Source organism: Cebus imitator, unplaced genomic scaffold (genome assembly GCF_001604975.1).
Source record: "Cebus imitator isolate Cc_AM_T3 unplaced genomic scaffold, Cebus_imitator-1.0 Scaffold68, whole genome shotgun sequence".
NCBI lineage: Eukaryota > Metazoa > Chordata > Mammalia > Primates > Cebidae > Cebus > Cebus imitator.
Genome location: NW_016107383.1, coordinates 10,030,225 through 10,053,408, shown reverse-complemented (window position 1 = coordinate 10,053,408; position 23,184 = coordinate 10,030,225). Strand labels below are relative to the sequence as shown.

The following is a 23,184-nucleotide window of genomic DNA, read 5'->3' as shown; positions in this document are numbered from 1 at the left end:
TTATAGATGTCTATTTAGCATATCTGTTGACAATTTGTTTTTTAGGAATTAGAGCATAATTTAAGAGTAGGTGAAGGGTGAGCATCAACTAGGTGGTAGACACAGTGCTATCTGTGTACTTGACACACACTGTCTTATTAACTCTTGCAATATACCCACTGGGTAGATGTTATTATTCCTATCTGACAGACGAATAAACATTTTGCCCATGTTTAATAGTATGCAGCAGAGTTTAGATTCAACCCTTGTGTGTTGACCTCCAAGACCTTGCCCTTTCTGCAAACCCGTAAGGATTAAAAAGATGATAATCCCATCTGTCACAAATATGCTTAAATGTACCTTTATATCTATTATCTCTGTTAACGTTCACCCCAGCCAGGATTCGGTTCTACACATAAACTAAGGCTCAGAGAAGTCAACAAAATTTATCTGAAGTTCTGTGGCTAATTAGTGCAGAAGAGAGCCTCCCATCCATTGCCTTGAACTGCATACATCAGATTTTACCCTGGTACAAGAGATTTAAGGGTCCATGTGAGAAGCCCTGTGGATTCCATGCTCAGCTCTGTTGTATACATTCTAAGAATTAGGTGGATTTTATAACGATGAGGTGGGGCTCCACCAGAGCATGAAGATTATGCAGGATTTGGATGAGGAAGGGGCTTTGGCTAGAAAACAATGACTCTTCAGAGGAAGAGAAAATGTAAGCAAAGATTTAGCATTTGGGAAGATAACCAATTCAATATAGGAAAGTGGGATGATTTATTTTCTAAAGCATGTTAATAATTACCCTTAATAAAAGAGCCACAGCTGACCAGCCAAATGAAGGATCCTAGTAACCAAAAGATTTCGAACACCAGGCAGTGAATTTTAGGAAACAATCATAAGCTTCTACATGTGATAATGGTTTACGCTCTCAATGTGCCCCTCCACACGTGCAATCACCAGGTCTATATCCCAATACCTCTGGGATAGCAGGGTGAGTGTTCCTGACCCATTATAATCAAACTCACATGAGTTGTCTGCCACATAGTGAGCCCAGAGCTGGACAGAAGCTGGCTTGTGGTGTGGGCATAGCGTGGGGCAGGGATGCAAATTGCCTGGGCTAAATCCCATCTTTACTACTCACCAACTGAGTAATTCGGAGCAAATTAGCTGGGCCCTCTGAACCTCAATAGCCTCATAAGCCCATCCTGAGGCTGCGTTAAGGAATAAGAGGAAGGTGACGCACACACCCCTGTTTGTCTAGGAAAATCCAGCTTGATTATTAACAGTGCCCTCACTTACTTACTCCCAAATGGCCCCAGTTTGGATCAACAATTCTATGGTCATCCTAAATAGCTGAGATAATTTATGTAAAGGTCCTAGTAACCGAAGGCTCTTAACAAAGTTTATCTTCTCTTCCCTTCTGATTCCTAGCCAAGCTCTCTAGGTATTTTTTCCACACAGCTTCTTCTTGCTAGTTCCTTAAGGTAAGCTACCACCTATTGCTTCTCTGGGAAAACTGTGTGTGTGTGTCTGTGTGTTATTACTAGGCTGTGTGGTTACCGATAGATTTTGGACAAAGTCCTGGGCATACCCAATCGGTTTTTAAGTTATTCAAATATCTAGTATTCTTCCAAAAGAGTTTGGTAACTCAAATCATAAAAAGCAGTACTAAATTGAACACTGACTCCAGGGCAGCACTTCACAAACTCAGCATTATTGACTGGATATTTTAGGCTGGATAATTCCTTGTTGGAGGGAACCTATCTTGTGTTTTCTAGGATGTTTAATTTAGCAGCATCCTTGGCCTCTATCAACTATATGCCAGTAGCAACCCCACCAACTTGTGACAACACAAAATGATTCCAGACATTGCTAAATGTTCCTGAGGGAAGAAGGTCAAAATTGTTCCTAGGTGAAAACCATTACTCTAGGGTACACAAGATTAACTTTAAAGGCCAGAAACGTCTTGCCCACTACCTGCTCCATTCCTGGCTTATCTTTGTGGTACAGCGGCCGAGTTTCTATGTGCTCGGGAACCAGCCTGCACCCGACTTCCGGGATATCCTCCCAAGAGTGTAAAACCTTCAGGGCCAGGTGTTCATAAGACTCCACTGTCTCATCTGCAGGAAGGAAAGACAAAGAAACTTGTCAGATGTTGTGATGAGTGGCCAGATGCATTTTTAAACACTTCCTTTACAGGCTTATTTAAATGTACCAAGGGTCTAGGTGCAGTGGTTCACACCTGTAATCCCAGTGCTTTGGGAGGCCAAGGTGGGCAGATCACTTCAGGTCAGGAGTTCAAGACCAGCCTGGCCAACATGGCAAAACCCTGTCTCTACTAAAATTACAAAAAATTAGCCAGGCATAGTGGCATGCGCCTGTAATCCCAGGTACTCAGTAGGCTGAGGCAGGAGAATCGCTTGAACCCAGGACACAGAGGTTGTAGTGAGCTGAGATCGCACCACTGCACTCCAGCCTGGGCAACAGAGCAGGGACTCTCTCAAAATAAATAAATAAATGTACCAAGAAACAGGGAAAGATTAAAAAAAAAAAACAGAAAAAAAAGTAAGGTTGTAAAGAGGTGGAGATAGAGAGAAAGGAAAGGGGACAGTTTAGAGAGAGGGAAAAGAGGCTGGTTCACAAGAGGACCCAGAGAGCGGGTCTTGGTCCTGGAGCAGTGGCTCCACCCACTCCCTAAGATCTACAGATTATAAGCATGGCTTCAAAGTACTGGAGACGGTACATTTTTGGAGGTCTAAATCTGTTTACTAACATACTGTGAGGCAACCTGGAGAATCAGGGTGGCCCTAAGCGAGGTGGTGAAATGGACCTGATGTCCATCCAGAGGGACGTCTTTTGTCTTCTCAGGGTGTCTTGAGATTTCTCTTCTACCAACACCCACCTGAAGGAAATGTCCTCTCATCTGCCATTCTACCAAAGAAGGTTATTCATGATAAAAACTGCAGGTGGAAACGATACTTACAAAACAAGACAAAAATTGTTGAAAGAATAAAATCTTGACAAAGCTTACGGAGGCCTAATTTGATATAGGAAAATTGAACTTGTCTTTAGAAAAAGGGGCCACAATGCCCCATTTTACATGATGTGATTGTGACTATTACACATTGCATGCCTGTATAAAGATGTTTTATGTTTTATTTACCCCGTAAATACCTATGACATACCCACAAAAATTAAAAAAGGGGTCACAAAAGAAATCTCCCAATAGCGATAATTACTATCAGTAAAAGTTGATAACAACAAACAAGAAATCAATGAATAAATCTTTGTCAAAGTTTAAGCAGCCAGGGACTAATCTTATGAACTTAATTTCAGACTTCTAGTGGGTAAAAAAGTGGTAATTGTTTAATCACTTAGAATACTGACCAAAGAACTAAATTGGCTTAATAGAGTATATTGCGAATAAGTATTTTTCTCAATATATCATTAATATCCTATCTAAATATCAATAATCTGCATGTAAGAACCTTCAATGGGTTTCTGGGCTTGAAATAACAAGATAAAAGGAAATCTTGGTATCAAAGCGGTAGGGTCAACATAGCATCAAACCATCCTATGTCTGGTTAGTACTTTTGATGCAATGACCCAGGCCCTTTATTGGGCTCATTGCATCAAAAGCACTGAACTTTAAAGTGTTCAAAGGGACACTTTAAAGCATCAAATGCATGGGTGAGTGATGTGGTTTGGGTCTGTGTCTCTGCCCGAATCTCATGTTGAACTGTAATCCTCAGTGTTGGAGGTAGGGGCTGGTGGGAAGGTGACTGGATCATGGGGGCAGTTTCTCATGAATGGTTTAGCACAATCCCCCTAGTGCTGTTCTCATGATAGAGTTCCCACAAGATCTGATTGTTTAAAAATGTGTAGCACTTCCCCACTTTCCCTCTTCTTCCCGCTCTGGCCATGTGAGTGTTGTGCTGGCTTTGTGTTTGCCTTCCGTCATGATTGCAGGTTTTCTGAGGCCTCTGCAGAAGCCAGGCAGATGCTGCCATGCTTCCTATAGAGCCTGCAGAACCGTGAGCCAATTAAACCTCTTTTCTTTAGAAATTACACAGTCTCAGGCATTTCTTCATAGCAATGCAAGAACAAACTAATATAGTGTGACAGTATGAGAACTGCGCCATATCATTAAAGTAAATGTGATTTTTTTCCCTCACTCTAAATTTATGGAAGCTCTCTGGGATCTTTGTGTTATGTCCCATGATGCTCATGTGGAAAATCTACTACTTGGTGTTAAAATAGGATAGTTATTGGTATAACATTTATGGGGGTAATTTGGGTAGTGTTGAATTATTTATGCTATATAATATTCACCTCAAGGCTATTGCCCACCTTCTGACACAACAATTCTACTTCTGTGAGCTATACTACAGAAATATCGGAAACACACAAAAATATGTATAAGGAAGTTCATTATCTCATTGTCACTAAAAAAAAAAAAAAAACAATGTAAATAAATGGCATAGCCATAAAAAGGCATATCATCACTGATCATTTCAAAGAACAAAGGAGAATCATTATAATCTATGGAAAATTTTAAAAGCTGGGCACAATACTATATGCATAATTCTGTAAAAATTTGATATATTCTCACTCACACACAGACAAGTGTAAGAAAATATGCCAGCAAGCAGCATGGTTGTATCTGGACTTGGGGATTAAGAGGGATGTTCATTATTCTCTTTGCTTTTCCACATTTTCCACTGTGAGCATGCATTACTCTTTTTCTTGAGACTGAATCTCACTGTGTTGTCCAGGCTGGAGTGCAATGGTACAATCTCTGCTCACTGCAACCTCCACCTCCTGGTTCGAGTGATTCTTGTGGCTCAGGCTCCTGAGCAGCTGGGATTACAGGCACCCACCAGCACACATAGCTGATGTTTGTGTTTTTAGTACAGAGAGGGTTTCACCATGTTAGACAGGCTGTTCTCGAACTCCTGACCTAAAGTGATCCACCCACCTCGGCCTCCCAAAGTTCTAGGATTACACACGTGAGGCATCGTTCCCAGCCACATTGCTTTTATAACTAGATGTCCCACAGTCCCATACGCCAAAATATCACTAGAATCAGGATTTTCAAAAGAAGAGGAACACCAGCAGGTCATTTTGCAGGGAGTTACCAGTGTCCTCTTCAGTGAAGACAGTTTTTCCCGAAAAGACTTGTTTTCCTATCTGTATTTTTCCAGGGCGAAAGTAGGGTCCATCCAGCTTGTTGTCTTTGCAGAGCTTGGTGAGGATCTCAGTGGGTTTGGATGTGTCTCTCCAGGCATTGTATCCTTCTCTGAAAAGTGGAGGGAGGATACACTTTGAAGCCCCTACTAAAAGAACCACCCAATATGATCTGTGCAGTTTCCTTCAGATTTAACTTGCTATTCTATACACCTGGGGCTAGGGGCTTGGTTTTCTCTCTTTTCTGGCCAAACACAGGTTGCCTGAAAGGTGAGACTTCTGAGTAGCTTGACAGAAAAATCCTTTGAAGGTAGTTTTTATTTGTTTTGTTTTGTTTTAGTAATGTACTTTTCATTTATAAAAAATCGAAGTGAAAGTCACATAACAAAGTTAACCATCTAAAAGTTGATCAATATAGTAGCACTTAGGATATTCACAATGAGGTGCAACCATCACCTCTATCTAGTTCCAAAAACTTTCATCATCCCAAAACAAAGCACCAGAAAACAGTTACTCCTCTTTCCCACTCCCCAGAGGCTTTGGCAATCACCAATCTGCATTCTGTCTTTATGCATTTCTTTGCAGGTTATATTTGTTTAGTTTTATTAAGTCCCTCGCAGAACAGCCACTTGGCTGCTTCTTATTCCAAGAGGAAAGCCTAGGTCATCCTTTCATTGTCTCTGCTTCTTTCCTCCCTTCTCCCTAGCCCACACCCTGCCAAAACCATAGTACATATTCATGTCACAGATAGTCTTGATGTATTGTTTCTCTAACTGGTGATTTTCCTGGTGACAAGTTTTTAAATCTTACCAACCCATTCTTTCCTTAAAAACTAGCTGTTTCATTAAAATTATTAACTTGTAATGCAGCACTCCCTCAGAGCCAGGACCAAGATAAGTTTGATGTCTCTGCTCATTGGGACACTGGGTTCATGAGAATTTAACTTGTTTAAGCATTTAAACAAATCAACATAACTTATGAAGCAGAGCTATCAAGTAGTTTTTCCACATTATGCCAGGTACCTGAGAATTCTGAAAAGATCATCCAAGCCAGTCCCAGAGCCACACACAGGCCTTCCCAGAAATAGGCATGCTTGTCTTGTTTTTAAAAAATTTTCAGTGAATATATTTTTTATTCGCTGAATAAAAGGTTGCAAGTCCCCAGACAACTATACTACTCCCTAGTAGGTCAGCCAGGAAATTCTTCTGAACAAAATAAGCGCCACATTAGCCTGTGGTTTCCTTCCCCAATTTCAGAGTGAGAACAGCTAATCACTGTCTGAATGGAATTCTCTCAGGCACACAGAAAGCTATGAAAATAACTCTAAGAGGCATATGGCTCCACTAGGGACTGATAACTGAACTGGCTCTCTAGGCTCAGGGAAGAACAGGCCAGAAAAAGAGACTGTATGAAATCATGCCATGAAGGAGATAGGTGCTCAGAGTATAAATTGGCACAACCCTCTGGAGGGCCACTGGGGCATATGTATTAAAAGTCCCAACATGTGCATTTCTGTTAATGGAGTAGTCCACCTTGGTGCATAAATATTAAGTGAATTATCAGAGAGGTGTGCAGTGGCTTTTGTTTGAGAATATTCATAGCAACAATATTTGTAACAGAATAAAGAAGAAAAATACAGGAAGGCAAATTGGTTTTACCATGATTGAATGCTACAGATATATTGAAATAATGATTATAAAGAATGTCTAATGGCATACATACTTGGGATGAATAGGCTAAGTACAACAAGCAGGTTACAAAACTGCATGGATAATAAGAGTTCAGTTAGGGGGGAAATAGCATGGAACATACTGAAAATGAGATACTATGCCAAGAATTTTTACATGAGTGAAATAATTTGAGAATCATTTTGTACTTTCTGTATTTTCTAATTTCTACAATACACCATACTCTAATTTTTTTCCTTAAGCTATAAGATACAACATGCTTTTTAAAAAATAAAGCTGGTAGTCTATATTTTAAAATTAAACAGCATTTAAAATATTTGTAAAAAGAGTTGGGGAGGGAGACAGAAGAACACTAAACTGAACAACTATACACACAAGATAAGGTAAGCAATCACAGTACCTGGTTTTAACTTGATATTAAGGAAAGAGGCACTAAAGAGGATAAGAAAGACAGTCTTGAATTGCCTGTACCACTCCTCCCTCATTCTGTGGCAGTGGCATGGAGCAAGGATCTGTGCACTTAGGGAAGAAAGAACACAATAATTGTAGGACTTCGGATTGGAACTCGGTGCTATAGTATCGCAGCAGAAACACACACCAGACAGAACTCAGCTGGTGCCCGTGAAAGGAGCATTTGGACCAGCCCTTGCTATAGGCAAAGCGTCCATCCCAGCTGTTGGAACCTAAGTTGAGTTCCAGCAAGCTCTGCCACTGTGGGCTAAAGTACTCTGGGGTCCTAAATAAACATGAAAGACAGTCTAGGCCACTGGGACTGAAATTCCTGTGCAAGTCCCACTGCTATGCTGAGCTCAGAGCCAGTAGACCTGGGGTACACATGATCTAGTGAGATACCAGCTGGGGAGGCCAAGGGAGCGCTCACACCACCTCTCCCCCAATCCCAGAAGCACAGCTCACAGACCCAGGAGAGACTCCTTCCTTCTGCTTGAGGAGGGAGAGAGTAAAGAAGACTTTGTCTTGCACCTTGAATACCAGCTCAGGTACAGTAAAATACAGCACAAGGCAGAGTCTTGAGGCCTCCATTCCAAGCCCCAGCTCCCAAACATTTCTAGACATACCTCTGGCCAGAAGGGAACCTGCTTCCTTGAGGGGGAAGAAGCTAGTCCAAGCAGGATTTATTTCTTGCTGACTAAAGGGCCCTTGGACTTTGAATAATCAGCAGTGATAGCCAGGCAGAACTTGCCTTGGGTGAAACTCAGAGCAGTGCTGGCTTCAGGTGTGACCCAGCACATTTTCAGCTGTAGTAGCTATGGAGAGAGATTCCTTCTTCTTGAGGGAAGGACAGGGAAGAGCAAAGGAGACTTTTTCTTGCAGCTTGGACAGCAGCCCAGTCACAGTGGGGTAGAGAACCAAGTGGGCTTCTGGGGACTCTGATTCTAAGCCTTGGCTCCAGACGGCAATTTTGGGCCTAAACTAAGCCAGAGGGCAGCCCACTGCCCTGAAGAAAGAGACACAGGCCAGGCAACATTCACCACAAGTGAACAGGGGAAGTTAGCCAGGCAGTACTCCCCATGGACCTGGGGCTGTGGTGGCCATGGGGAGGGACCCCTCTGCCTGAGGAAAGGGGAAGGAATAATGGGAAGGACTTTATCCTGTGGCTTGGGTGCCAGTTCAACCACAGTAGAGTAGAGCAGCAGATAGATTCCTAAGGTTCCTAACTCCAGCCCTTGGCTCCCAAGGGCATCTCCAGACCCATCTGGGGCTGGGGACTTGAGAGGAAGAACAGAAGCCTGGCTGGATTTGCCACTCATTGACTGAAGAGCCCATGGGCATTGAGTGAACATAGGTGATAGCCAGGCAGGGGTCACTGCAGGCCTTGGCAAGACCCAGTGCTTTATTAGCCACATGTGTGTGTGTGTCACCCCTCCCCCAGCTCCAGGCAGCTAAGCACAGAAAGATAAACCCCATTTGTTTGGGGAAAAGAGAGGAGAACAAGAGTCTCTGCCTGGTAATCCAGGGAATTCTCCTGGATCTTACCTAAGACTACCCAGGCAGTATCTCCGTAAGCCTGCAGGAGCCACAGTGTTGCTGTGCCTAGAGTGTTCCCTAATGCAGGTATGGCTGCAGTGACCAAATATTTAGATTATAATACCCAAGTCCCTTCAATATTTGGAAAGCCATTCCAAAAAGGATGGGTACAAACAAGACCAGACTGTGAAGACTACAATAAATACCTAACTCTTCAATGCCCAGACTTACAAACATCCACAAGCATCAGGACCATCCAGGATAACATGATCTCACCAAAATAACTAAATAAGGTACCAGTGACCAATCCTGGAGAGACAGGGATATATTTCTTTTCAGACAGAGAATTCAAAATAGTTGCATTAAGGAAGCTCAACAAAACTCAAGATAACACAAAGAAGGAATTCGGAATCCTCTGGGATAAATTTAACAAAGAGATTGAAGTGATTAAAAGAAATCAAACAAATTCCAGAGCTGAAAAATGCAATAGATATATCTGAAGAATACATCAGAGTCTCTTAACAGCAGAATTAATCAAGCAGAAGAATTAGTGAGCCTCAAGACAGGCTATTTGAAAATAGTCAGGAAACAAACAAAAAAAAGAATAGAAAAGAATGAAGCATGCCTGCAATATCTAGAAAAAAGGCTCAAAGGGGGCAAGTCTAAGAGTTACGGACCTTAAAGAGGAGGCAGAGAGAGAGATCAGAGTAGAAAGTTTATTCAAAGGGATAATAACAGAGGACTTCGCAAACCAAGAGAAAGATATCAATATTCAAGTACAAGAAGGTTATAGAACACCTAGCAGACTTAATCCAAATAAGACTATAAAACATTTAATAATCAAATTCCCAAAGGTCCACAATAAATTAAAGATCCCAAAAGCAGCAAAAGAAAATAAATAACATAAAAAGGAGTCCCAGTATGTCTCAGTGGAAACCAGGAGAAGTCTGCTGCCAGTGGAAATGCCAGGAGAGAGTAGCATGACATTTAAAGTGCTGAAGGAAAAAACCTTTTATCCTAGAATAGTATAACTAGGGAAAATATTCTTTAAATATGAATGAGAAATAAAGACTTTCCCAGACAAACTCTGAGGGGTTTCATCAACACCAGACCTGTCCTATAAGAAATGCTAAAAGGAGTTTTTTGATCTGAAAGAAAAGAATGTTAATGAGCAATAAGAAACTATATGTAGGTGGGAAGCTCACTGGTAATAGTAAGTCCATAGAAAAACACAGAATGTTATAACACTGTTACTGGGGTGTATTAGTTATTCATATCTTAAGTGAAAAGATGAATATATGAACCAACCAAAAATGATAACTCCAACAACCTTTCAAGACATAGACATTAAAATAAGATATAAGTAGAAACAACAAAAAGTTAAAAAGCAGGGAGATGAAGTTAAAACAGAGTTTTCATCAGTATTATTTTTGCTTGTTATTTTGTTTATGCAGTTAGTGCCGTTATCAGCTTAAAATAATGGGTTATATTATTTTCAAGGCTCATGGTAACATCAAATAAAACACAACAGATATGCAAGACATTAAAACATACCACCAGAGAAAATCACCTTCACTAAAAGGAAGACAAGAAGGAAGAGTAGACAGCAAAACAATCAAAAAACAAATTTTAAAATGGAAATAGTAAGTCCTTACTTATCAATAATAACATTGAATGTAAATGGGCTAACCTCTCCAATCGAAAGACACAGAGTGACTGAATGGATAAAAACACAAGACCCAATAACCGGTTGCCTGCAAGAAACATACTTTACCTATAAAGATACACATAGACTAAAAAATAAAGAATCACAAAAAATATAACATGCAAATGTAAAAAAAAAAAAAAAAAACCAGGAGTAGGTATACTTATTATAAGATAACAGATTTCAAGACAAGAACTATAAAAAGAGAAAAAGAAGGTCATTATATAATGATAAAGGGGTCAATTCAGCAACAGGATATAATAGTTGCATGATATTATATGATATCATGATACACCCAGATATAGAAAGCAGATATTGTTAAAGCTAAAGATATAGACCCCAATACAATAATAGCTGGAGATTTCAACACCCAACTTTCAGCATTGGACAGGTCATCCAGACAGGACACCAACCAAGAAATATTCGAACGAATTGGCCTTATAGATCAAATGGACCTAATAGATGTTTATAGAACATTTCAACCAACAACTGCAGAATACATATTCTTCTCATTAGCACATGGGACATTCTCAAGGATAGACCATATGTTAGGCCAAGTCTTTAAAAAAAATTTTAATTGAAATTATATCAAGTATATTCTCTGACCACAATGGAATAAAACTCAAAAATCAATAACAAGAGAATTTGGAAACTATACAAACATATGGAAATTAAACAATATGCTCCTGAATGGCCAGTGGGACAATGAAGAAATTAAGCAAAAAATTTAAAAATTTCTTGAAACAAATGAAAATAGAAACATACCAACACCTATGGAACACAATGAAAGCAGTACTAGGAAGAAAGATTATAGCAACAAGCACCCACATCAAAAGAATAGAAAAACTTCAAATAAATAATGTAACAATACATCTTAATGAATTAGAAAATCAAGAACAAACCAAATTCAAAATTAGTAGAAAAAAAGAGATAATAAAAGATCAATGCAGAAATAAATGAAACTGAAATGAAAAAATAAAAAAGATTAACAAAATGAAAAGCTGGTTTTTTGAAAAGTGACAACTCATTAGCCAGGCTGAGAAAAATAGGAGAACTCCTAAATAAATAAAATTACAGATGAAAAAGGAGACATTACTGCAGAAATTTAATACTGCAGTAATTTAAATGACCATTAGAAGCTGCTAATGAAGTTAGAAATAAATTGAAAAACCTAGAAGAAATGAATGAATTCCTAGAAGCATACAACCTACCAAGATTGAACCATGAAGAAATTTAAAACCTGAATAGACCAATAACAAGTAATGAAATAGAAGCTATAATAAAAAGTCTCCTAGCAAAGAAAAGCCCAGGATCCGATGATTCACTGCTGAATTTTAATGAACATTTAAAGAAGAACAAATACCAATCTAAAAAACAGAAAAAGAAAATACTTCCAAAGTCATTTTACAAGGCCAGTATTATCCTGAAACAAAAACCAGTCAAAGACACATCACAAAATGAAAACTATCGGCCAATATCCCTGATGAACACGGATGCAAAAATGTTCAAGAAAAATTTTCAACAAAATACTCACAAACCAAATTCAACAAGATGTTAAAATGATCATTCATCATGGCCAAGTGGAATTTATTCCAGGAATGCAATGATCATTCAACATGCACAATCAGTGAGATACAGCATATCAACAGAATGAAGGAAACCATATGATCATTTTAAAAAGCATTTGATGAAATTCAACATCCCTTCATAATTTAAGAAACCCTCAAAAAACTGAGTATAGAAAGAACATACCTTAACACAATAAAAAGTATTTGATGAAATTCAAAGAACATACCTCAACACTTAAAAAGCATTTGATGAAATTCAACATCCCTTCATAATGTAAGAAATCCTCAAAAAACTGAGCATAGAAAGAACATGCCTCAACACAATAAAAAACATACACAACTGACCCACAGCTAGGATCATGCTGAATGAGGAAAACTGAAAGCCTTTCCTCTAAGATCTGAAACAAAACAAGGATGCCCACTTTCAACACTGTTATTCAACAAAGAACTGGAAGTCCTAGCTAGAGCAATCAGATTAGAAAAAGAAATAAAGGGCATCCAAATTTGAAAGGAAGAAGTTATCCTTGTATATAGATAATATGATTTTATATTTGAAGAAAACCTAAAGATTCCACAAGAAAATCATTAGAACTGATAAACAAATTTAGTAAAGGTGCAGGATACCAAATCGAGGTACAAAAATCAGTAGCATTTCTATGTGCCTACAGTGAACAATGTGAAAGAAAAATCAAGAAAGTAACCCCACTTACAATAGCTACAAACAAAATACCTAGGAGTAAACTTCAAGAGATAAAATATCTCTACAATGAAAACTATAAAACATTGGTGCAAAAAATTGAAGAGGACACAAAAAACCAGAGACATATTCCATGTTCATGAATTAGAAGAATCAGTGTTGTTAAAATGTCCATACTACCAAAAGCAATCTGCAAATTCAGTGAAATCTGTATCAAAGTACCAATGACATTCTTCATAGAAATAGAAAAAAGCAATCCTAAAATTTACATGGGACCACAAAAGATACAAAATATTCAAAGCTATTCTAAGCAAAAAGAACAAAACTGGAGGAATCACATTACCTGGCTTCAAATTATGCTACAGAGCTATAGTAACCGCAACAGCATGGTACTGGCATAACAATAGACACATGAATCAATGGAACAGAATTGAGAACCTAGAAATAAATCTGTTCATCTACAGTGAACTTATTTTCAATAAAGCTGCCAAAAAGATATATTGGAGAAAGGACAGGCCTTTCAATAAACGGTGCTGGAAAAACTGGATATCCATATGTGGAAGAATGAAAGTAGACCCCTATGTCTTGCCATATACAAAAATAAAATCAAAATGAATTAAAGACATTAGGTCAAGTAAAATAAACCAGGCACAGAAAGACAAGCTTTGCATGTTCTCACTTAAACACTTGAACTCATGGAGCTAGAGAGTGGATGATGGTTAATGAGTAAAAAAATATAATTAGATAGAATAAGATATAGTATCTGATAGCATAACAGGGTGACTATAGTCAATAATTTATTGTCTATTTTGAAATAACTAAAAGGGTATAACTGGTTTGTTTGCAATATGAAGAAAGGATAAATACTTGAAGTGATGGATATCCCATTTACCTTGATGTGATTATTATGCATTGTATGTGTGTATATCAAAATGTCATATATTCCATATATATGTATACATCTACTATGTACCCACAAAAATTAAAAATACCTATGAAAAAAGAGTGAAAGTTGGGTCGGTTCTTCATTTGTAAAATGTGGATAACACCTCAAAGAGTGGTTCAGAAAACTGAATGAGATACTCCATGTAAAGTGCTCTGTTATCAAAAGCACATGACTTAGTTATAATTAGCTTGGATACTGGCATTTATATTATACTAATTCTTATTCTAGCATTATCCTCCACCAGGGAACCCTATTTCAAGATACATCTGAGTGAACATATACTTTTAGATCTTGTCTCTTGAAGAACCTGCCCTTGTTTCTAAATCAGAGCTGCCTCCCCAGCCACAACAACTTCTAAATGCACTGAACAGAGTCTCCCAAGTCAGCTATGCTGATGTGGAGCCCATTTGAGACATTAAAGCTGAGCCGGATCTGGCCTTCCTAGAGATGGACATGAGATGCAGAATCCAGAGCTCTGAAGGCTACAACAGCCTCAGAATACCAAGTATTTCCCAGAGAGAAAGAACTTACATCTCATACTGGCTCTGCAAGCCACAGATGGCTCGGTGTTTGCTGTAGAAGCGGTTCTCCAGGTCGATCTTGGTCTCACCAATAAGGTCATCTGTCCCAATCATGTCGTGATCGTAGATCAGGATGGAGAGCAGAGATTCTTTCGGGAATGTGGCTTGGATTTCAAATGACCTGTGGTCCAAGCAGAGACTTCAAGAGTCAGTAACATTTGGTGACACTTGGAACTGTTCCCAGCTTCACTTTTAGTTAGCCCACTGTTCATGTGAACTCACCAAACACTCAGCAACTCAGTTAATACTTAGCAGATATTTGTTTGGTTTAATTTCTCATTGCAGTACAATCAATTTTCAATGCTGTTATCAATTTCAAACGGCCAATAATCTCCCCTTTCATGGGCCACATCTTGTAGTCTTCAACTAGGGTGACAGCATGATGGAGAGGAAAACTTTGGATTTTGGCTTCAAACAGGATTGATTTTTAATTTTGGTTTTGAATCTGAAACTTCCTGATTGTAAATCTTTAAGAAAGTTATTTAATACCTCTTAGCCTCCCTATTGTAAATGAGTATATATGTCTTCTTTATAATTTAGCATGGTGTTTACATGCAATATTGTTTCTGTAAACACGTTTTACTTTCACGCATTCAACTGGTGCCAAATCCATTGCCATTCCCCTTCCCCTCCATTGTTGCCTTATCAATAAATGCTAACTACATTTATTTTAAATGAAAACCTCATCAAGGATGAAAAATTATAAAGATATATAATTGGAAGACTGAAGTGCTGTCTCTACAAGACTATGAGCCCCTTGAGAACAGGGACCTATTTTTGTTTTTTTGGTCTCTGCATTGCTGGAGCCTGCGCTTGACCTGCAGAAGTATACACAAAATAAATCTTTCCTGTGAACTGTAAGAGATCTCAGAAATCACCATATCCAGCCCCTTCATTTTACAGATAAGGAAATTGAAATCTAGAAGACACAAGCAACTTTCCCAGGATCATCAATCAGGCCAATCTGAGACATGTACCAGGTTGCTAACTCCTAGCTAGGTGCTCCTTCCACGAAACCACACCAACGCCAGGTGATGATTAATTATCCATGCTACTGATTTCCTACGTTGGGATGGGTACTTGAAAATTAAATATGAAGTAAAATTCTACATTGTAGGGAAATGCATTCCTGAAAACAAAATCAAGGACACAGCAATGTGTTCTTCAGGTGTTTAGATTGTCTGCTCTGGTACAAGATGGGCTGGGCTGGGAGTGATGGACAAAGAGGAGGGGAGGAGAGAGAATGCAAGCTCATTATTTCCCTGCATGTCCATGGGGCTGTCTGGGCTGCTGCCCTCATGGTCAGATCCACTTAGCCCTGGCACTCATTCTTCAGTGAAGCAGGCACAGCAACTGCAGCAAGCCCAAGCCAATTAACCCTCCTCAGAGAGAAAAACGCAGACACGCTGGACAGCTCCAGTGACTGTAACTGACAGAAGCGGCTCTAGCAGGCCAGGGATATGGTGTGGAAAAGAAATCCATATGTCTTCCCTCTGAAGGCATAGCATTGCCTGCCTGAGCTCCAAGACTTACATTTTAAACTGTAATTGATATTCTGCAAGTGCATCACAAGGAAACCCCCAGCCATCTGCCCCTGAACTATCACCATTACTGTCACTGGAAGGACTTATTAAGGGATTAACTGCTGCTGGCAACCATGACAGAAGACTTAATAGCCCTGGTTCATCTCCCCAAGCTGTGGGCCCACAGATTGATCTTACCTGAATTTTAACTGGAGCCGTTAGTAAAAGTCACCAAAACAGCCCACTATGGTTGAACTTCCAGTCACCCAGGGAAAAACTAGCCTTATACCAACTTGTGTGTCAATGAGGCGGTTTGGGAAAATAGAATGCATCATGAAATGGGCAAAAACAGACTTGGTGAAAGCATGGAGAGCCTCTGAGCTTCAGAGCAAAGATGTTCCATTGTTCACTTGGTCATTCATTCATTCATTCATTCAGCATGTATTGTGTATCTACCACGTGCCAGGCACGGTGGTTTTTACGAGATAAGTACAACAATTTCTTTCCAGTGGAAAAAGCAGATAAGAATATGGCTAACTAAGATGGCAGGAGCTCCAACAGAGTTATGGGCAGGGTGTTACTGATACACCTGTTGGGGAGGGGTGACTATGGATGGTTTCACAGAGATGACTCTTCAGCTGAGCCTTGAGTGCAGATGGGAGTTCTCCCTGCTCCAGATCTCCAGAACTTCTCATCTTAGCCATTTTCCCAACCAGGTAAAGCTCCCCGATTATACAGACTCAAAGACCCCTGCACCTTTCCCTTATAGCATTCATCAGACGGACAATTTTATGAGTTTTTTGCCTGAGCTTTTGTAATGCCTGGTTCCTTCATAAGCGCATAGGTTCCACGGAAACAGGGTCATGTACCCTTTATACCTCCCTAGTAGCTGGCACATAGTCTATCATCAAAATGACCACCTGATTGGAAAGAAAAAAACACTTGCAATCTACTCACAGAGTGATGGTCAGTGTCATGTGTCTACTTGACTATAGTCTCCAGTTATTTGATCAAACACTAATCCAGGTGTTGCTATGGTGGCATTTTGTAGATGTAATTAAAGATGTAATTAACATCCACAATTAGTTGACTTTAGGTGAAGAAGTTTCTCCTTGATAATCTAAGTAGGCCTCATCTAACCAGTTGAAAACTCTTAAGAGCAAAAACAACAATCTCATAATAAAGGGCAAAAGCAGTATATATTACTATAAGTCAAATTGTGTCTCCACCAAAACATAAGTGGAAGCTCCAGCCCCAGCGCCTCAGAATCTGACCTTATTTGGAAGTGGAGGCTGAATAGAGGTATTCAAGCTAAAATGAGGTCATTGGGATGGGCCCCAATGCAGTATGACTGGTGTCCTTGTAAAGAGGAAAACTTGACACAGACGCAGATATGCACAGGGGGAAGATGATGTGGAGAGGTGCAGGGAGCAGGCCATGTGGAGATGAAGGCTGATATTGGAGCAATGCATCTACCAGCCAGGGAGCACCAGGGATTGCCAGCAGATCACCAGCATTCGAGAGGGAGGCAGGGAACAGAGGCTCCTTCACAGCCCACAGAAGGAAGCAGCCCAGACACCACCACACTTTCAGTATCTAGAACTGTGAGAGAATGCATTTCTGTTGTTTCAGTTACCCAGTTTATGATACTTTGTTAAGGAAGCCCTGGGAAATTCTCTCTCTTTCCTGTAGGTCCCTTCCCATGGTAGAACCCTGACTGGTAACAGTTCCTGCCACATCACGTCCTCCCTATACTCCAGACTTTGCACGGCAAAGAACACCCATCCCTTCCCACCCCCTCCACACTCCCAAGACGGTCTGATGCCTTCCCAATGTCTTCACAGGACTTGCAGCAGCCTATTGTAATCATGCATTTATCTGATGTTCTATCAATATTCATGGGCACCTTGAAGGTATAGACTGTGGCTTGGTCCCCATTGTGTCCCAGCACTTAGCAGTGTGCCTGACACATAGTGGATTCCCAGTAATTGTGAGGAAGGAAGGAAGTTCTGCAGGTGGACAAGAAAAGGAAAGGCATGTCATGGGGAGGGCACAGCAAGGACAACTGCCTGTAGATGTGAATGAGGAAGAAGAGATAGAGAGCTGTTTTATTAACCCATTGATCAGTTCCTTATGATCTCATCATTTTGCTTTATGGTTAATTATCAAGGTAGTGGAGACAATGGGAAGCATTCTGGGAAACCATAAGAGCCATAAGGAAGAAACTGTCAAAGCCTATAGACATGCACCACAAGTTGATGTGGAGATAGGGCCCCATTAAATCCCATGGACAACTGACTGGCATTTTGTCCATCTACCTATCCACTCACCTACCCATCCATCCATCTATTCATTCTACAGATACATACTGAGCACCTGCTGTGTGCCAGGCCCTGTTCTAGGTGCTGGAGATGTGGCATTAACCAGACTAGACTAAGTCCCCGCTCAAATACTTCTTACATTCTAGTGGGGAGATGGGAGATGGCCAATAAATCCATAAACATCTAATCCATGTCAGAGGCTACGAAGAAAAGTAAAGCAATGCAAGATACCAGGGCACACCTTCACAGGGATACTGGGGCACTGAAGTCATGAGGGATTCCCCAGACCCCAGGTCAGGCACAAGAATCCTCTGCTCTTCCTGCTGGAACACTGTGGGATTGTGCTGGCAACTTTTGTTCCCGAGTAAAAATTAAATACATCTCCAGCAAAACATCCACATCTGGAGAGCTTTTGGATGAGGTGCTGCAATGCCAGAGGCAGGAGAGAACATTTTTTTCATCATCATCTTCTCTTGTTTGCCATGGCCATATAACATGGGTTGTAAAACAAGTCTAGTTCATGGCACTGTGGTGAAAGTAGCTAATAAAAAGTGCCTGCCAAGTGCTTGTCACACTGAAGCACTAGTTACATCAATGGTAGATGACAATGAAGGTCATCTCTGGATGAGGGAGGCAAGGGTAAGCTTCCCCAGCACTGTCGTTGTCATTAATCTGGACAGGCAAGATCATTTATAGCCCTCATTTTCTCAGGAGCAATAAAATGTAAGAGGCTAGTGCTGTTCAAATGTCAGAGGCTCCAAAGTGATCAAGGATGTGTAAATTAATTTAAATGGGGCCGATGGAGATTCTATTCCACACTCCTGCTTACTCAAGAAAAAAGAAATTAAACACACTAAAGATGTATCCATTGCTACAATTACCAAGGTGGAGAGGAAGGGAGCTGATGTGTTTTGTATGTCAACTGTGTGCTGGCATAGGCAATGTGACATGTAGGTGCTTTACACATTTAATCTTCTAAAGGAATCTGAGAGTCAGGTGTCACTGTTGCTGCTTTACCGGGCAGGAAAACTAGGAACAGACAGGTTAAGCCATCTGCATAAGGTTGTAGAGCTTGTATGTGGCAGAGTGATACCCAAGTCACCTTGGTTCCAGAGACAGTGACAGACATGCACAAACTTGAACAGGGAACACCAATGTGTAGCACACCCTATTATAGGATCAACAGCATTGCAGTGCTGCTGTGAGCTGGTGAATGCCTAGTCCACTTACACAAATGCAATAGCTTTTAGCACTTTACAGGAAAACAAAGCACAACTTGAGGACAACTTCAACTTTTTGACCTTAGGGGTCACCTCAAATGAACCACAAAATGATATGATGGAAAAATCCCTTTAGTAGGAGACAAAAGACCAGACTTGTGTCCCTTTATCCTCCGATTGTGAGTCATCTGAACTTGAATATGTTTCTTAATCTCTCTAGCCCTTTGCTGCCTTGTTTATAAAAAAGGAAATCTCTGCTCTGTTCAAAAGCACTAGGCTGAATCCAATGACCCTGCAAGATGTCTATTAAATCAAAAATCTAGAAAATGGTCATTAGAGAGCTGTGGGTATTTCTCTACTAAAGTTCACACACATACACACGCACACGCACACACACACACACACACACACGCAAAAGAAAAAGAAAAAAATTATAGTAAAGAAAGCTATGGGTATAATGATCAAGTACCACCTAATTCCTCAGGGAACCATGGAAGAATTCAACCCTGCTCCATGAACATAGGTTTGGTTGGTTATTACCAAGAGCAAAAGCCAGTGTTTAACTTCCTGCCACCATTTCACCCAGGAACACACACATACATACCCTATCCCCACAGAAACACAGCAGGAACAAATGCAGAAAGGATAATAAAACACAGCCCAGATGGCCACTGACCTTCCAAATACTGGGTTCAGTTGTTTGGGGATGTATTTATCCCGGTCTTTGATTTCTGTTTTGCCAAGCTTGATCACAATGTAGGGATCTGATTTGCCATCTGGATCAGCTGGGCTAAGATTAAATGCCTGGAAAGAAAAAAGAAAATGTCTTTGGTTCAGTGGCTCTCAATATTGGTTGTACACTGGGATTACCTGGGTGCTTTCAAAAATGCTAATACCTGATTTCTGTCTCTAGATAGTCTGATTTAATGGGCCAGGGCTTTGGGCTTTTGAAAAACTCCATAGATAATTCTAATGTGCAGCCAAGTTTAAGAACACTGCTTTAGCATCCACATTTTGCTGTTAAAAGAAAAATTATTGGCTCTGCCCAAGATCAACTTTCTCTGGAGTCATCCCCTCAGTGAAAAGAAGCTCTTGGCACAGAAAAATGAGAAAAACGCTGGACCAGGAGGCAGAAGCCATGAGTTTGAGTTCCAGTTCTACAGTAATGCACATCTTAATGATGTCTTGGTCAAGGACTGACCACATGTATGATGGCAGTCCTATAAAATTATGAAGGAGCTGAAAAATTCCTATGATCTAGTGACATCATATCTGTTGCAGCATTGTAGTGCAACACATTACTCACATGTTTGTGATGCTGCTGCTATAAACAAACCTACTGTGCTAACAGTCATGTAAAAGTATACAGTCATGTGCAGTAAATGATACTTGACATGATAATAAATGTATGTATTTACTATACTATACTTTTTAATCATTATTTTAGAGTATACTTTTTCTCTTTATATAAAAAAAAAGTTAACTGTAAACATCCTCAGGCAGGTCCTTCAGAAGGTATCCAGCAAAAGGTATTATTATAGGTGATGACAGCTCCATGCATGTTATTGCCCTTGAAGACCTTCCAGTGGGACAAGATGTGGAGGTAGAAGACAGTGATACTGATGATCTTGATCCTGTTTTGCCCTAGGCTAGTGTGTGTGTGTGTGTGTGTGTGTGTGTGTGTGTGTGTGTGTACGTGTCTTAGTTTTTAACAAAGTTTACAAAACAAAAAAAAAACAATTAAAAAATACAAAAAAGCTTACTAAGGATATAAAGAACATATTTTTGTATAGCTGAACAATATGTTTGTGTTTTAAGCTAAACGATGTTTTGACCAGACTCGAAAGTTAGAAAAACTTAAGTTTATAAAGTTACAGAAAGCTAAAGTTAACTTATTATTGAATAAGGAAAAATATATTTTATAAATTTAGTGTAGCCTAAGTATACAGTATTTCTAAACTCTACAGTCGTGGACAGTAACATCCTAGCCTTCACATTCACTCACCACTCACTCAGTGACTCACCCGGGGCACCTTCCAGCCCTGCAAGCTCCATTCATGGTAAGTGCCCTAGACAGGTGTACGATTTTTTCAAATCTTTTATACTGTGTTTTTACTGTAGCTTTTCTATGTTTAGATACATAAATACCATTGTGTTACAATTGCCTATAGTAGTTTCTACAGTAATGTGCTATACAGGTTTATAGCCTAGGTGTGCAATAGGCTGTCCCATCGTGTTGGAGGCCAAACCATCTAGGTTTGTGTAAATAGAGTCTGACACTTGCACAGCACTGAAACAGCCTAACGACACATTTCTCAGAATGTATTCTCATCATTAAGAGACACATTACTATGTTTCTCTTTCTCTTTCTCTTTTCTTTTCACAGCATCTTGCTCTGTTGCCCAGGGTGGAGTGCAGTGGCACTGTCTTGGCTCACTGCAACTTATGCCTCCCAGGCTCAAGTCATCCTCCCACCTCAGCCTCCTAAGTAGCTGGGACTACCGGTGTGAGCCACCACACCCTACTAATATTGTATCAGAGATGGGGTTTCACCATATTGACCAGGTTGGTCTCAAACTCCTGAGCTCAAGCATTCTTCCCACCTTGGCCTCCTAAAGTGCTAGGATTACAGGGATGAGCCACCGCATTGGGCCTGACTACATTTCTAAGTAGTGTGTGATACTGGGCAAGTCATGTCTCTCTGAGATCTATCTATAAAATCATGGGGTGGACCTGAAGGCCCTTCCCAGAACTAATGGTTTCTGAATCCATGACCCTATGAGTCTTGCATTTGGCACTGACCGGTTGAATGATGATCTGTTTCTGAGAGTAAAGTCTGATTCCAGACAAGCTAGGACTTAAACTATCAAAAGCAAATACTTTCTAAGGAAAGGCCAGAGTAGGAAGATGGAAGAAATGGTATAAAAAATCTATAAACGTAATCCATCACATAAACAAAACCAAAGACAAAAACCACGATTATCTCAATAGATGCAGAGAAGGCCTTCAACAAAATTCAACAGCTCTTTATGCCAAAAACTCTCAATAAGCTAGATTAATGAAACATAGCTCAAAATAATTAGAGCTATTTATGACAAACCTACAGCCAATATCATACTGAATGAGCAAAAACGAAGCATGCCCTTTGAAATCTGGCACAAGACAAGGATGCCCTCTCTCACCACTCCTATTCAACATTGAATTGGAAGCTCTGGCCAGGGCAATCAGGCAAGAAAAAGAAATAAAGGTATTCAATTAGGTAAAGAGGAAGTTAAATTTTCTCGGTTTGCTGACAACATGATTGTATATTTAGAAGACACCATCGTCTTGGCCCAAAATCTCCTTAAGCTGATAAGCAACTTCAATAAATTCTCAGGATACAAAATCAATGTGCAAAAATCACAAGCATTCCTATAAGCCAATAATAGACAAACAGAAAGCCAAATCATGAGTGAACTGCCATTCACAATTGCTACAAAGAGAACAAAATACCTAGGAATACAACTAACAAGTGATGTGAAGTACCTCTTCAAGGAGGACTACAATCCGCTGCTCCAGGAAATAAGAGAGGACACAAACAGATGGAAAATCATTTCATGCTCATGGTTAGGAATAATCAATATCATGAAAATGGCCATACTGCCAAAGTAATTTATAGATTCAATGCTATCCTCATCAAGCTACCACTGACTTTCTTCACAGAATTGGAAAAAACCACCTTAAACTTCATATGGAACCAAAAAAGAGCCCACATTGCCAAGACAATTCTTAAAGAAA

The 23,184-nt window shown here is 39.9% G+C and overlaps 1 protein-coding gene across 1 annotated transcript in view; it reads right to left on the bottom strand.

Annotated features, from left to right (window-relative positions):
- The window catches only part of FER1L6 (fer-1 like family member 6), a 157,818-nt gene that overhangs the window by 26,207 nt on the left and 108,427 nt on the right, over window positions 1-23,184 (bottom strand). The window contains exons 31-34 of the mRNA XM_017530746.2: window positions 20,084-20,211; window positions 14,294-14,464; window positions 5,124-5,284; window positions 1,963-2,105 (exon numbers count right to left, since the gene is read on the bottom strand). Coding sequence (XP_017386235.2) covers window positions 1,963-2,105; window positions 5,124-5,284; window positions 14,294-14,464; window positions 20,084-20,211 — 603 coding nt within the window. The remainder of the gene's footprint in view (window positions 1-1,962; window positions 2,106-5,123; window positions 5,285-14,293; window positions 14,465-20,083; window positions 20,212-23,184) is intronic.